This window comes from Bos indicus, chromosome 7, assembly GCF_029378745.1.
Source record: "Bos indicus isolate NIAB-ARS_2022 breed Sahiwal x Tharparkar chromosome 7, NIAB-ARS_B.indTharparkar_mat_pri_1.0, whole genome shotgun sequence".
NCBI classification, from domain to species: domain Eukaryota; kingdom Metazoa; phylum Chordata; class Mammalia; order Artiodactyla; family Bovidae; genus Bos; species Bos indicus.
In genome coordinates, this window is record NC_091766.1 from 11,061,377 (window position 1) to 11,076,269 (window position 14,893).

Here is a 14,893-nt window from a genome sequence, read left to right on the forward strand (position 1 = left end):
CAGAAGCCCGAGCCCTCAAATCATCTGGGTCCGACTTGACACATGAGTCCCCATCCCATGCTGAAGCCCCACCTCTCCGGGTCGATGCCCCGCCCCTCACCTCGCTGACCGCTTTGCGGTCCGGAGCCTTAGCGGCGCTGAGCAGGCGCAGCACATTCTTGGCGCCCTCGGCCACCGCGTGCTCCACTCGGAAGTGGTGACGCAGCTCCTCGATGCGCAGCTCCACTGCCCCCAAGTCCGGACTCCCTGTGGGCGTGAGACACGAGGCAGTGAGGCCAGCTTGAGCCCCGGCTCCAACCATCCTGGTTCTAGAGACATGCACCCATCTGTAGGAAACAGGCACTGGCCAGGGACAGATAGCCGTCAACAAGCATCACTCCCTCCCAAGGTAGGGGGTCATGGGGACAGTCACACTGTCACCCACGGGCAGACAGCCGCACATGGACCCGGATACTGTCACTCTTTCATCCAGACACCATCACCCACAGAGCCAGTCCCAGGGATGTAGTTAAGCTGCCACCCAGAGGCAGACTTATATACAGACACACAATTAACACATACTTAGGGAACTTCCCTGGTGGCCCAGCAGTTAAGAATCTGCCTTCCACTGCAGTGGATGAAGGTTCGATCCCTGGTGAGGGAACTAAGATCCCACATGCTCCGGAGCAACTAAGCCCACGTCCCTGCAACTACCAAGCCTGCGCACCACAACTGGAGAGTCTGTGCACCGCAAGGAAAGATCCCGCATGATGCAATGAAGATCCTGGGTGCCACAACTAAGACTCGATGCAGCCAAATAAATAAAAATAAAACACACACTTAAGAACAGATACGTTGCTGATGGGAACACAACTTGCTTTCCAATGGAGGCAGTTTGGCGATTTCTGTCAGAATTATAAATGTATCTACCTTTTGATTTAGCAATCCCAGTTCAGGTACTTTATCCCATAGAAACAACTTTGCACTTGATATATGTTGTTTTTGTTTTTGTTTGGCCATACCATGCAGCATGTGGGATCTTAGCTCCCTGACTAGGAATTGAATTGCACCCTCTCTCCCCTGCAGTGGAAGTACAGCATCCTAACCACTGGACTGCCAGGAAATTTCCCTTGATACATGTATTATACGTGGTTATTCATAGCCTTTTTTTTTAAGAGCAAAAGATTGGAAGATACCTCATTTCCTCTAGTAGGGGTCTGAGTAAATGAATGGTGACCACCCACACCGTGAAATATAACGTAGTTGGAGGAACAGGAATGGTGTCAGATAGATGTCATCAGACTGTCACTCAGACGGTGACAATGGCATTGTCACTTTGTCACTAGTGTAGGCCTAAGCACACACATACCCACACACTCTAACAAAGATGCCATCACACTGCCACACATGGGTAAGACCGATATTACAGACACAGATATACACCTTGTCTGTGCTGTGCTACGTGCTACCATTTCAGTCGTGTCTGACTCTTTGCAACCCCATGGACTGTAGCCCACCAGGTTCCTCTGTCCATGGGATTCTCCAGGCAAGAATACTAGAGTGGGGTGCCATTCCCTTCTCCAGGGGATCTTCCCAACCTAGGAATCGAACCTGTAGTTCTTATGTCTCCCGCATTGGCAGGTGGGTTCTTTACCACTAGCGCCACCTGGGAAGCCCTATGCTGCTGCTGCTGCTGCTAAGTCGCTTCAGTTGTGTCCAACTCTGTGAGACCCCATAGACAGCAGCCAGACTCCCCCGTCCCTGGGATTCTCCAGGCAAGAACACTTGAGTGGGTTGCCATTTCCTTCTCCAATGCATGAAAGTGAAAAGTGAAGTCACTCAGTCGTGTCCGACTCTTAGTGACCCCATGGACTGCAGCCTACCAGGCTCCTCCATCCATGGGATTTTTCAGCCAAGAGTACTGGAGTGGGGTGCCCCTGCCTTCTCCAGGAAGCCCTATACACCTTGTCAACTCCCAGCAAAAGGACAGTGTCACAGGGACAGAGGGAAAGTCACAAAACATAAACACCCTAATGGGACAGAATCAGTCAGTTCAGTCACTCAGTCGTGTCCGACTCTTTGCGACCTCATGAACCGCAGCGTGCCAGGCCTCCCTGTCCATCACCAACTCCTGGAGTTCACCCAAACTCATGTCCACTGAGTCGGGACAGAGTCACACAATGGCAAAACTCCCAGGGCTCTAACTCCAGCCCAGGGAGGATCACGGCAATACAGGCACACTGCCACACAGATAAGGCACAGGGACAGGCAAAGAAATGCCAGCACGGGACTTGTCTGGCAGTCCAGTGGTTAGGACTTCGCCTTCCGGTGCAGGCAGTACAGATTTGATCCCTGGTTGGGGGGTGAAGTTCCCACATGCCTCACAGCCGGGGAATCAAGGCATGGAATGGAGGCAGTGTGGTAGCAAATTCAGTGAGGACTTGTGGACACAGTGGGGGAAGGAAAGGGTGGGACGGATAGAGAGAGTAGCACTGACATATATACACCAGCACGTGTAGCACAGACAGCCAGTGGGAATTTGCTGTATGGCGCAGGCAGCTCAAACCAGTGCTCTATGACAACCTAGAGGGGTGGGATGGGGTAGGAGAGAAGGTTCAAGAGGGAGAAGACATATGTATATACTTATGGCTGATTCATGCTGATGTATGGCAGAAACCAACACAATATTGTAAAGCAAGTATCCTCCAATTAAAAATATTTTTTTTTTGAAGAACAAAAAAAATGGTCCACATTGAAAACAAATCTTTAAAAGAAATGCTGTCATGATGTCATACAGTCAGGGCAGCATGAGCAATAATCATAGACACACAGACCCAATGTCACAGGGAAACAGGCTGGCTTCACACTCAGAATGAAGTCCCAGGGATGCAGCCACAGCCCAACAGAGGACACAGCCACAGTCGCCCAATGGAACAGGGAGTAGGCGCAAGGACACACTGTCACCTAGGGGCAGGAAACCTGTCACCCACAGGCACAAGGTCACAGTCGTGCTTATCCACGGCTGCAGATTTCAAGGACAGTCTTGCGGTCCCACATGATGACCTAGACTCACACTCAAGCATTCCTACAGTCACACTCGCCCACAGCTGTACGGCACCCACCAAGACTTTTGTCACATGTGCCCAGGTGGTTGTCAAGACTTTTACACTTACAGGGGCAAGATTAGGCTGTCACCAAAAGTTACAACACGAGGACACAGTAAGGAGGCAGCCATCTATGAATCTGGAAGAGGGCTCTCACCAGACGCTGTATCCGCCAGCGCCTTGATCTTGGACTTTCAGCCCCCAGCACAGTGAGAGATAAATGTCTGTTGTTTACATGCCCCCTCATCCCCAGTCCGTGGTACTGTGGTGGAGCAGCCCGAACACACTAACACCCACCAACAGCTGACACACTCTCATGGTGATACAGGAACTCTCATAGTTATGGGGCATGTGTACAAACTCTGGTCCCCAGGGCAAATACCACCTTAACACTGGTGAACGTCACTAGTGCAGTCACCCCTGCAGGTGAAACCTGGAGAGCTGATGCCTACAGTACAGTCCGTCTCAAATTCAGGATGACAATTGGGTTGAGACGGCCTCAGGCATTCAGACACTGAGATACATAGGAAACACACACACACGCTGTGGACACCCACAGTTTCATATTACAGGGGCCAACACAGCAAGGCAACTGCCGAGCCCAGGGGTCCACACATTTTCTCCATCAAGAGCCAAAGGGTAGGACCTCCCTGGTGGTCTAGTGGTTAAGAGGCTGCCTGCCAATACAGGGGACGTGGATTCAACCCTGGTCCAGGGAGAATCCATATGCCGCAGGGCAAACTACACGCCTGCTGCACAACTACTGAGCCTGCGACCCAGAGCCCGTGAGCTGCAGCTACCGAAGCCCAAGAGCCCATGCTCGACAATAAAAGGAGCCACTGCAATGAGAGGCCTTCACACAACAACGAAGACCCAGCACAGCCAAAACTGAATTAACTACTTTTTTAAAGAGCCAAAGGGTAAATATTTTTGTCTTTGTGGACCACAAGCTCTGTTGCCACTACTTGGCCCCACTGTCACAGTGCACAAGCAGTCGTAGGCGACAGTAAACGAACAGGCATGGCTGGGTCTTCAGTATTTCCAAAACAAACAAAAAGAGGCAGTAGCAGATTTGGTCCAAGAGCTGTAGTTTGCCAATAACTGATCACGTGCAAATCTCGAGCGGGACAGAATGGGAAACTGGGGCCCAGAGAGGGTCAGGAACGCATTCTAGCATGGTGAGTCACAGCACCCACCTCCCTGCCTTAGAAAGGGACCCCTTGTGGGGCTGGGAGCTGAACTCTGCAAGGTGGAATGCAGGGCAGGCTGTCTCAGGGTGATGGACTCACCTTGAGCCTCGTCTGGGGCCGCCTGGCTCTCCAGCTGGCAGGCCTGCAGTGCCCGGTGCAGTTGCATGCGGATGATATCTATCTTGGTCTTACTGTCTTGCAGCATCTGCTGGGCTGTCAGCAGCAGCTTCCGGTCCTGATGGCAGAGACAGGCCGTGAGAGGAAAACTGGGCAGGTGGGGGCCTGACCACCCGTCCTGGTGTCTACCCCAGGCAGGCTCTGGGTGACAGAGCATTCATGTGTGGGTGTGAAAGACTGTGTTCCTGGGTGTTGAAGGGAGACGGAGCCTTGGCATGTGAATCCTGACAGCTGCCACCTAACAGCTGTGTGACTTTGGACAAGCTGCTCAACCGCTCTGGGTCTGTCTGCTCATCTGAGGGAAGGGGAGTGTACTAACAGCACCAACCACCACTGGGCTGAGGATTAAAGGAGGTAATCTGTGTGTAGGGCTCACAACTGTACCTGGCACCAGCAGGCACTCTATTTGTGTCAGCTGTTAGAATGGCGTATGTGTGTGTGTTCCCCATGGTGGGCATAGCCTTGCCTGTAGCCACATGGGTGAGTCCAGGGGTGACTGGGTGTGAGACAGTTGTAGACAGTTGCAGGATCCTGATGGTGGTGTGTGCAATTCAAGCTACAGGGTTGACTGGACATAGCCAAGGACCCTATGTGGGTACAAGTGCCAGGAACTGGTAGTGGATTTTTCCATTGACTTGGTGCTATGTTCAAAACCAGGCACTGACAGACTTCCCTAGTGGTCCAGTGGTTAAGAATCCACCTGCCAATGCAAGGGACACAGGTTCGATCCCTGGTCCGGGAAGATTCCACGTGCAGCTGGGCAACTAAGCCCATGTGCCACAACTACTGAGCATGCGCACCCTAGAGCCTGTGCTCCATGACAAGAGAAGCCCATGCCCTGCAACTAGAGAGTGGCCCCCTACGCTCCACAACTACAGAAAGCCTGAGCACAGCAATGAAATCCCAGAGCAGCCAAAAATAAAAATAAATAAAATAAATTTTTAAAAAGCCAGGCACTGCCAATCTGTGATGAAAGAAGACTGGGTATTGACTGAAGGGGGCAGGAGGGCACTTCTGGGTGACAGGAAAGGTTCAGTAAGGGCGGTGGGTACCTAGATAAAGATTCACTGGCTGTACACTTAGGTTTTCTGCACTTGACGTCCATCTGTTACACCTCAATAAAAGGTTAAGAAAAATGCTGCACGGTCTGTGTCCTCCTGTGCAATATTCACGTTTGTGTGTGCACTCACAGGCATGGATGCTCTCTGGGTCTCTAGCTGTAGGTCTAACTCTGCCCGTGGGTGTAACTGTCTCTGGGTGTTACTGTGTACTTGATGTTGGTACAACGGGGGGTATGTCTGTGTGACAACTCTGATCTCTGGGTGTGAAAAACTGATGATGTGTGTGTCTGTGCGTCTAGGTGTCCTGTTGGCCTGAGCTGTGTGTCCTGGGTGTTCTATGATGGTATGTGTCTCTGTGTGTCTAGAGGTGACTGTTGTGTTTTTGTCCACGTGCTTCTGAGAGTTGTTACTGCTGTGAATCTAGATGTTATGACGGTATATGTGTGTGTCACAGTGGTGATATGCCACTGTGTGTCTCTAGATGCTGTTATGACCATGGGTGTGTCTCTAGATATTATGATGATACTATATACATCTGGGCTTCTCTGGTGGCTCAGTGGTAAAGAACCTGCCTATCAATGCAGGAGACATGAGTTCAATCCCTGGGTTGGGAAGATCCCCTGGAGGAGGAAATGACAACCCACTCCAGTATTCTTGCCTAAAAAACCCTATGGACAGAGGAGCCTGGTGGGCTACAGTCCACAGGGGTGCAAAGAGTCGGACACGACTGAGCCACTAAACAGTCACGTGTGCATCTAGGCGTTGATCTGTGTGTACATGGCAGAGATGCCACCAGCAGTGAGAGGCTGCATGTTGCCCCGTCTCTGGGGGTAACTGAGTATGGGGGGGAGTCTCTGCCGTGTGTCGACCTGACATCACCCACAGTCATCCAGTTTCCTCTCTGCCCCCACCCAAGCTGCCCACACTCCAATCCTGCTGCAGAGTCACTCAACAGCCCTCTGTCCCCAACCCAGAGCACCCCAGCCTCCTGGGAGGCAGATGGAGGTACCACCCTGGCCCCACCGCAGGCTCCAGCCTGTGATGCGCCCACAGGTGTACATGCACACGGGGGGGTGTGCACACACGCTGCTCCCACCTTGGTGCTGCCGTTGCTGTATGTCTGGATCATGTTCTCTGCCCCCTGCTTCACCTTCAGCTCGATGGCCAGCTGCTTCTCCAGACCGGCCACGCGGCTCAGGTTGGTGGCTGAGCAGGCAGAGTCGCCTGTGCCAGGGGACTGGGGGGCATCTGGAGGGGTAGATGGGGCACAGTCACCACAGCCCTCCTCTCCAACTGCCCAGGTGCTTTTGCGCCAGCTGAGAGGATCCACCCCTGGGCCTGGGAGGAGGAAGAGCTGGGGGCCAGGGGCCACAGGGCCCACTCCCCACCAGCCCTCATAGGGAAACCCTTTCAGGGCTGGGGCGGGACCAGTGTGAATGAACACAGGTGTATGTGAGTCCTTGGTGTGACCGTATATACCTTTGTAGAGAAGGTATATACACCCCAACGATGTACACGGTTGTGTAGGCGTCAGCAGGTGTGGCTGTGGTTAAGTCTGTGACCTTCAGGGTGTTGGCATAACTGAGTGTGTGTCTCCCCAGGTGCTAGTTTAACTGCGAGATGTGAGGTGTTAGAATGACTTTGTGAGATTCTGGGTGATGGGGATGACTCTGTGCACATGTTTGCGACTGTCAGCACAACTGTGCAATCAGATCTCCTGGCACTGGTGTGACAGCGTCCGAGTGTTGGAACAGCTGGACATGTGTGTCTCTGGAGGTTGGCACAGCTCTGTGTGAATCTCCAGAGAGTGGTATGACCATCAGAGGAACTCTAGGTACAGCTGTGACGGGACGAGGTTTTTGAGCATTGGCTGAACTCTTTTTCATCATCTGCAAGTGTTGATCTGATAGTGTTGCTGCTGCTGCTGCTGCTGCTAAGTCACTTCAGTCGTGTCCGACTCTGTGCGACCCCACAGATGGCAGCCCACCAGGCTTCCCCGTCCCTGGGATTCTCCAGGCAAGAACACTGGAGTGGGTTGCCATTTCCTTCTCCAATGCATGAAAGTAGAAAGTGAAAAGTGAAAAGTGAAGTCGTGTCCAACTCTTCGAGACCCCATGGACTGCAGCCCACCAGGCTCCTCCGTCCATGGGATTTTCCAGGCAAGAGTACTGAAGTGGGGTGCCATTGCCTTCTCCGTCTGTTAGCCTCCAGCTATTGACACAACAAAGAGGTGTGTGGGTGTTGGGCTAAGTGGTGCTGAGTCTCAGGTCTTGTCCAGTTGTGTGTGTAAGTCTCAGGCTGTTTATGGGTTGGTAAACACCTGTGACAGCAGCTCTGTGTGTCTGAATATCTGGGGGTTGGTGTGAGCATGTGCAAGTCCTTAGGTTTTGTGTATGTGTTGGTGTGATGGAGTGTGCATTTAACTGGGTCCTGGTTGGCAGCATGGAAGTCTCTGGGTATTCACAGAATAATGCTGCTATTTAGTCACTCAGTCATGTCTGACTCTTTAGCAACCCATGGAGTGTAGACGGCCAAGGCTCCTCTGTCCATGAGATTTCCCAGGCCAAGAATACTGGAGTGGGTTGCCATTCCCTTCTCCAGGGGATCTTCTCGACTCAGGGATCGAACCCACATCTCCTGCACTGCAGGCAGATTCTTTACCGCTGAGCCACAGGGTAGGCCCTTAGAGTTGTCTGGGTGCTGGCGCAACTGTGTGTGAGGGTCTCTGGCTACTGATGTGATGTGTGTTACATCTTTGTTTTTAGTTGTAAGATGAAAAGTTCTGCAGATTCCTTGCACAAAAATGTGAAAATACTCAATACCACTGAGCTGTATGCTCAAAAATGATAAGTTTTCTGTAACATGTTTTTTTCCAAAACATTTTATTTTATATTGGAATATAGGTGATTAAGGGACTTCCCTGATGGCTCAGTGGTAAAGAATATGCCTCTTAAGCAGGAGATGCAGGTTCAATCCCTGGGTTGGGAAGATACACTGGAGAAAGAAATGGCAACCTATTCCACTATTCTTGCTGAAAAATCCCATGGACAGAGGGGCCTAGCAGGCTGCAGTCCATGGGGTCACAAACATGGGGTCTAAACAGAAGCAATAACAATAGCCAGCTAACAACACTGTTATACTTTCAGGTGCTGTTATGTGTTTTTTAATCACAATTAAACATTTTTTTAAATCAGCTGGAGCCTTTAGGTGTTGTCCAGGTGTGGGTGTGACTGTGAGTCTGGATATTTGTGTGATACCATGTAAGCCCTTTGGTGTTGTCCGGGTGTGGGTGTGAGTATGTGTACCCTTCTCTGGGTGTTGGTTTTGGCCTTTGGTCTGCCTGTATTTGGGCCTCCCAGGTGGCACCACTGTAAAGAATCCGCCTGCCAATGCAGCAGACGCAAGAGATGCAGGTTCAATCCCTGGGTCGTGAAGATCCCCTGGAGAAGGAAATGGCAATCCACTCCAGTATTCTTGCCTGGGGAATTCCACTGGACAGAGGAGCCTGGCCGGCTACAGTCCATGGGGTCACACAGAGTTGGACACAACTGAGCACTTGCAGCAGTAATAGCAGCCGCCTGCATTTTCAGGTTGGAAGCTGCCGTGACCGAGTGTGTCTCCCTGAGGGTCAGTGGCAATGGGCTGGCTGGCCTCACTCTGGGACACAGTGGGTGAGCCCTGGGCAGTGGAGGCCCCCAATCCCGCATCCCCCACCCCCTACCCCAGGGAAGCCTGGCTTACCGTGCACGCCCACCGCAGGGTCGGGCAGCACCACGTGGGCATGCAGCTCCTGCAGCTGCTGGTGCAGCAGGGCAAGCCTGCGTGAGGAGCCTCGCAGCACCAGCTCCACAGGGCCCAGGTTACGGCCCAGGTCGGTGGTGGCTCGCCGCAGGTTCTCTGCACCCTCTTTCAGCTTCAGCTCCTTGCGGATCTCCCGCCGCAGACGCTCCCGCTCCAGCTCCAGCTGCTGCTGTACCCCAGGGGCTGCCAGGTCGGCACCCGCCAGGCCCAGCTGCTCCAGCAGGGACCAGCTGCGCGGCTCACTCTGCGGGGGACGAAGCAGGGTCAGTGGGGCCAGGGCGGCTCTGGGGGTGCAGATCACGTTCAGCCGGCCTGGCCCGGCCTCCTCCTGGGGGGCACTCCTGACACAGGGCCTGGTTCATGGCCTCCGACGGTCCCCCAAAACTGGGAGGTGAGACAAGGCCCTGTGCCTGCTTCCTGACACCTCCAAACTGTGAGGTCTCAAGGGCAGGGCCTTCTCCTTGCCGTCCCCTCAGACAAGAAGACCATAGGTACAGTTCAGTCTCGCCCCCTGTCCTCATGCAGTGGGATCCTGCAGGGCAGATTGCACTGCCCCATCACTGGGTCCCCACCGCTCGGGGTCCCCAAGGTCAGGCCCTATCTCTCCTTCCACTGTCCTCCCAAATTAGGGGGGCCCAAGAACAGGCTTTGTCTCCCTTTGTTGCCCGCAAATGACCAGGTCCTGAGGGGAGACCCCCTCTCCCCTCTGCTGCCCCCCTAAACTAGGAGGTCCCAAAGGCACGCCCCATCTCTGCTCCCTTATGCCCCACATTAGGAGGGCCTGAGGGCAGCTTTCCTTCTGCTGCTCCCCAAATGAGGAAGTATCAAGGGCAGGCCTGTGATGCCCCCCAAACCACAAGGTTGGGGTTCCAAGAGCAGGTTCCTTCTCCTCATGGCTGTACCCTTGAACCAGGAGGACCCAGGGACAGGCCTTGTCTATTTCCTGCTGCACCCTCAAACTAGGAGGACCCAGCGACAGGCCTCATCTATTCCCTGCTGTACCCCAAAAGTAGGAGGGTGTGGAGAAAAGCTTTGTCTATTCCCTGCTGTACCTCCAAACTAAGAAGACCCAGAGACAGGTCTCATCTATTCCCTACTGTAACCCCAAACTAGGAGGATCCAGGGACAGGCCTCGTCTATTCCCTGCTGTAACCCCAAACTAGGAGGGCCTGGAGACAGGTTTTGTCTATTCCCTGCTATACCCCCAAACTTGGAGATCCTGGAGCCAAGCGCCATCTCCCCTCCTTTTGTTGTCTACAACTGGGACCCTAAAGAAAAGAGCACTGTTCCCTTCCTCCTCTATTTCCCCAATCTGGAAGCCCAAAGGGCCCCAAACAGTTTCATCTTTCAAACAGAAAACTCCAAAGCCAGCACCCCACCTCCTCCCCTCAGTCCAAAACCGAGAGGTCCCAAGGGCAGGGCCCCTCTGTCCTGTGCCACTTGGGGTCCTCTTCTGCTGCCCCTCCCCCACAAGGACCCCAGCCCCCACCTCCAGCTCCCGGTCCAAAGGGGGATCAGCCTCCGCCATCCTGGGTCCCGGCTGAGGGCCCCGCCCTCTTCCTGAACCTCAGCCCTGCCAGGGCCTCTCGCCTGCTACTTCCTCTTTCCTGCTGGCTCCCAGCAACCCCTGCGAAGGCCAGCTCTGGGGCTCTGGGGCATCAAGAGGACCTTCCTCTCAGCCCCGACTCGAGGGCTGAGCCTGCTTCTCTGGGGTCATCCCAGGGGTGGCCCCTCTGCTCCCTGTCCTGAGGATGCCCAAGGTGTACACAGCAGGCACACACACACGGGCCCGCTAGTGTGGACATGAAGAGCACCCTTCCCCACATATACAGCTTCCCTACAACACACTCTTATACACCTACAGGCATGTGCAGGTATCACAGGCTGGCCAGTGTGTGCCCACCCCCCACCCCCTGTATATACTTATAAACACCAACACCCACAAGTGCTTACATGGGCGGCCCAGCCCCCTTCCTGTCCCAACTTCCGGCTTCTTCTCAGCTCCGTTACCTGCTGCTGCTGACCACAGCTTGGAGGCCTGGGGGCCCGGCCGGCCCTGCGGTACCTCCCTGAGGCCTACATCATGAGGAGACAGCTCTGCAGGGCTGGGGTGCGAGTGTCTCCACTCAAGCTCAAATATGATTATTAAGAACCATGGTGGTTACTACAAGCTGCATGCCAGGTCAACTAATGCCATTCCAGGAGGTGCTGTTATCACTCCGTTTCCCAGATGAGGAAACCGAGACCTGGGGCGGTGACCCAACTTGCCCAAAGTCCCACAGCCAACAGGAGACAGAACTGAGATTTCCTACAAGAGTGCCCAGAATCGGAGCTAGTTGTCAGCCAGGCAGGAAGAGCCCCACGTATATTATTTGCCGCCACGGTGAGACCCGATTTTAGAGATGAGGAAAGTCAGGGTTTGCTCTCGATCAACTTCAAGGGCAGCTGCCCCCAGGGAAGATTTACTTCAGGCCTAAAGTATCACTCCCATGATCCTACTGACCCCTCAATTTTATCCTGAGCAGCTGCCATATTTCCCCTCCCACTTTACAGGTGAGGAGACTGAGGCTCAGAGGGATGGCAGCAGCAGTTCTCGACGGCAGAGGGGACTGCCAACACTCCCACCTCACTTCTAGGGGCAGTTGGCAATATCCAGAGCCATTCTGGGTTCGTTGTCATAACTGGGGCTGCTACTAGGCTCTATGGGGTTGAGTTCATGGAAACTGCTTGACATTCCACTGTAAACACGAGAGTCTCCACCTCCAAGAACGATTCAGCCCCAAATGTCAATAGTGCTGAGCTTTAGAAACCCTGGATTAAAGGACACAGACTCACACCCTGAACTGCTGACCATGACCACTGGTAAGGATTTCACAGCAGCCCCACCTGCAAGGGGCTGACCTGGTCTACATCCTTCCTCACCGTGAAAACCCTCTGAGCTACATTTTTTTTTTCAATTTTGACGGCAAAAACCAAGGCTCAAAGAAGGAATGGCGCTGGGCCTAGGACACACCGTGAGGAAGTGACAGCTCTGGAATTTACACCCAGGGTCACCTCCTACCACCTGCTATCAACCAGGTCCCACCAGCCACCCAGCCCCACCCTGTCCCCAGCAGGCAGAGCATTGGTGCAGCCAGGAGCAGGGCCAGCTCGAATGAGGGGAGTCCGGGTGGTGGGGAGGAGCAGGATCCCTCAGCCCCACCTCCTCCAGCAGCTGAGGGCTGAGAATATGCAGAGGGAGAGAGGGAGGCTGGGCCTCCCTGGTTCTCCTTCCTTGGGTGACTCACTCTTATCCAGGGCAGAGGTCACCTGAGGGCCAACAAGATGAACCCATGAATCAGGAGCCTGGCCTGGCCTTGGGGAATCCCCAACACCCTCCAAGAAGCAGAAAACGCCTCCCCCGCCCCAGGTCCAGAGGGTCCACTTCCCAGAAATTCCCTCTTCCTAGAGTGACCAGGGATCTAGACCCCATGTCCGGAGATTTCAATGCGTTGGGCGTTTCTGGAATCCGGACAGGACATCCGTTTGCCGGACACAGAACAGACAGGCACACACACTGGGACAGACAGAGGGACAGGGGTAGCAGATCCAAGCAGCCACGAGAGAGGAATGACCAGGACAGGGTGGGGGTGGGGGTGGGGTAGGGAGAAGAGAGCAGGCAGAAGACGGGAAAGGGGACCAGGGCGCAGGTCCAGCCTCGTTCCAGGAATCACAGTCTCCGTCCGGGCCATGTCTGCTACATGCCAAACGCATGCATGTGCCAGGGGAGTCCTACACTGTCCTCCCAGGGCTGATGGGGTAGAGGCAGGGACCCAGGCCCTCCCCAGCCCCCAAGGTCTGACCTTATGTGATCGGCAACACCAGATACGCCCAGCTCCTCGGCAAGGCTGGCAGGCCATCAGCAGGACTGGGGCGGGGGACAGGGGGTCACCGGGGAGACACAAAGGGGATGTGGGGGCAGGTGCAGAAGGAGATGAGAACCCAGTTACACAGCAACCACAGGACGACGGAGAGCTGATGAGGCACTGTGGGGGCACCGGAGGTACAGGACATGTCTCAGATTTGGGTCACTGACCCAAAGAGGTTTCAGCAGTCACTCCGGCCCTGCTCACCACAGGCAGGGAAGGTGAGTTCCAGGCTGTGATGTCCACAAGATGGCACAAGGAGAACCTGGGTGGGTGGCACTTCGGTGTCAGTCACCTGTGCCTCTGTGTGTGTTGATGTGTGGGTTGTTGGGTGACCCGGTCCAGGCAGGATTCCAGGTAAAAGAGAATCCCCAGTTCATTGACATGGACACTCCCCATCTGGAATCCTGGGATAAGGTTCCACCTGGCAGCCGAGTGGCTGGCTGTGTGGGTCCCTGGTCCCCAGACCTAAAGAGGTGACTCTGGCACTTCCGCCAACAGGTGCCAATCTGCAGCGTCGCGACCATCGTAAAGCTCAGTCCGGAGGTGGGGGTGCCGCCGGAGCTTTGTTGTGCGTGGGGGAGGGTGGGGGAAACGGGGCTAGTGGCCTGCGCCCTTCCTGGGGCATCGCGCCAGGCACCTGCTCAGGTGGAGCGGCACCTGCCGGAGAACCGAACGCTGAGGAGAGGGAGCGAGCGGCAGGGTCGACTGGCACCGAGATGCCCAGCTAGCCACAGACACCCGAAGTCGAGCCTTCGCTGAGCCCTCTCTAATTCTCAGAGAAGGGCGGAGCTGGGAATGCTGTAGGACCCTCCTCGCTCCCACACCCTCCCCCGCGCGTACCTCCACCTGCCGAGGAGACTGCGCTGGCTCCACAGTGCCGGCCCAGGGAGGGGGCGCCTAGCGCTCGGGGGAGGTGGGGACCCGCCCTGGCCGCCCCGATCCCGGGAGCTCCGGCGGTGCGCGGGAGGGGGTCCCCAGCGCCGGCTGGCCGCTGGGCGGCTGCAAACGCAGGTGCGCCTACCTGCACAGCGTCGCTGGCCATGTCCACACGCAGCCCGCCAGGGGTCCCCGCGCGGAGGGAGGGGCGCTGAGAGGAGCGCGCGTGCGCCCCGCACGGGGCGGGGCGGGGGGCGGGCGCGGCGCGACGCCCCCCACAAGGCGCAGGGCCGGCTCCGGCCTGCTCGGCTCGGGCCGCGCCTGGCCTGGCCGCCGAGTCCGCGCGCCGCGCCCTCCGGCCCCAGCGGCCGCCGGGCCCGGTCACGTGACCACCGAGGTCGGCGCCCGGGGAGGGGGCGGGGCCGAGGGGCGGGGCTCCCGACGGCCCCCGGGGCTGCGGGGTCCTGGCCGCCGTGCGCCCCGCTCCGGAGCGGAAGCTGCCGGGTCTGTTTCGCTCGCCTTTCCTTCTTTCGGATTTCTCCCTTTTCCCACGGGTCACCCGATTGAGCGCGCGGGAATCCAAAGGAAAAGAGGGAGCCACGTTAAAGCGGAGAGCTGTGGAGGCCTTTGGACCTCCCGGGACCTCCTCTCAAAAAAACAAAAACAACTCATTTTCTCCCTGTGTTTGCAAGTTCAGGCTTTCTTGGAACAGTCTGTCATTCAAGGGCACCTTGAGACAAGCTCTGAGCAGACTTGTGTTCAAATTCCAGCACCCTATGCCTTGGGGGAGTCCCCCA

General features: G+C 55.5%; 1 protein-coding gene across 3 annotated transcripts in view; it reads right to left on the reverse strand.

Moving 5' to 3' along the window:
• PKN1 (protein kinase N1) overlaps window positions 1–14,406 on the reverse strand; it is a 28,679-nt gene extending 14,273 nt beyond the window's left edge. Inside the window, exons 1-5 of one of the 3 annotated variants that reach the window (XM_070792661.1) lie at window positions 14,242–14,406; window positions 9,253–9,556; window positions 6,608–6,759; window positions 4,373–4,508; window positions 101–246 (exon numbers count right to left, since the gene is read on the reverse strand). In XM_070792661.1, the coding sequence (XP_070648762.1) occupies window positions 101–246; window positions 4,373–4,508; window positions 6,608–6,759; window positions 9,253–9,556; window positions 14,242–14,262 (759 nt within the window). In that variant the 5' untranslated portion in view covers window positions 14,263–14,406. Of the gene's footprint in view, window positions 1–100; window positions 247–4,372; window positions 4,509–6,607; window positions 6,760–9,252; window positions 9,557–10,801; window positions 10,927–14,241 lie in introns of those variants that run through there. The other 2 variants (XM_019963985.2, XM_019963986.2) reach the window with 2 other exon arrangements.
• Window positions 14,407–14,893: the final 487 nt, after the last annotated feature.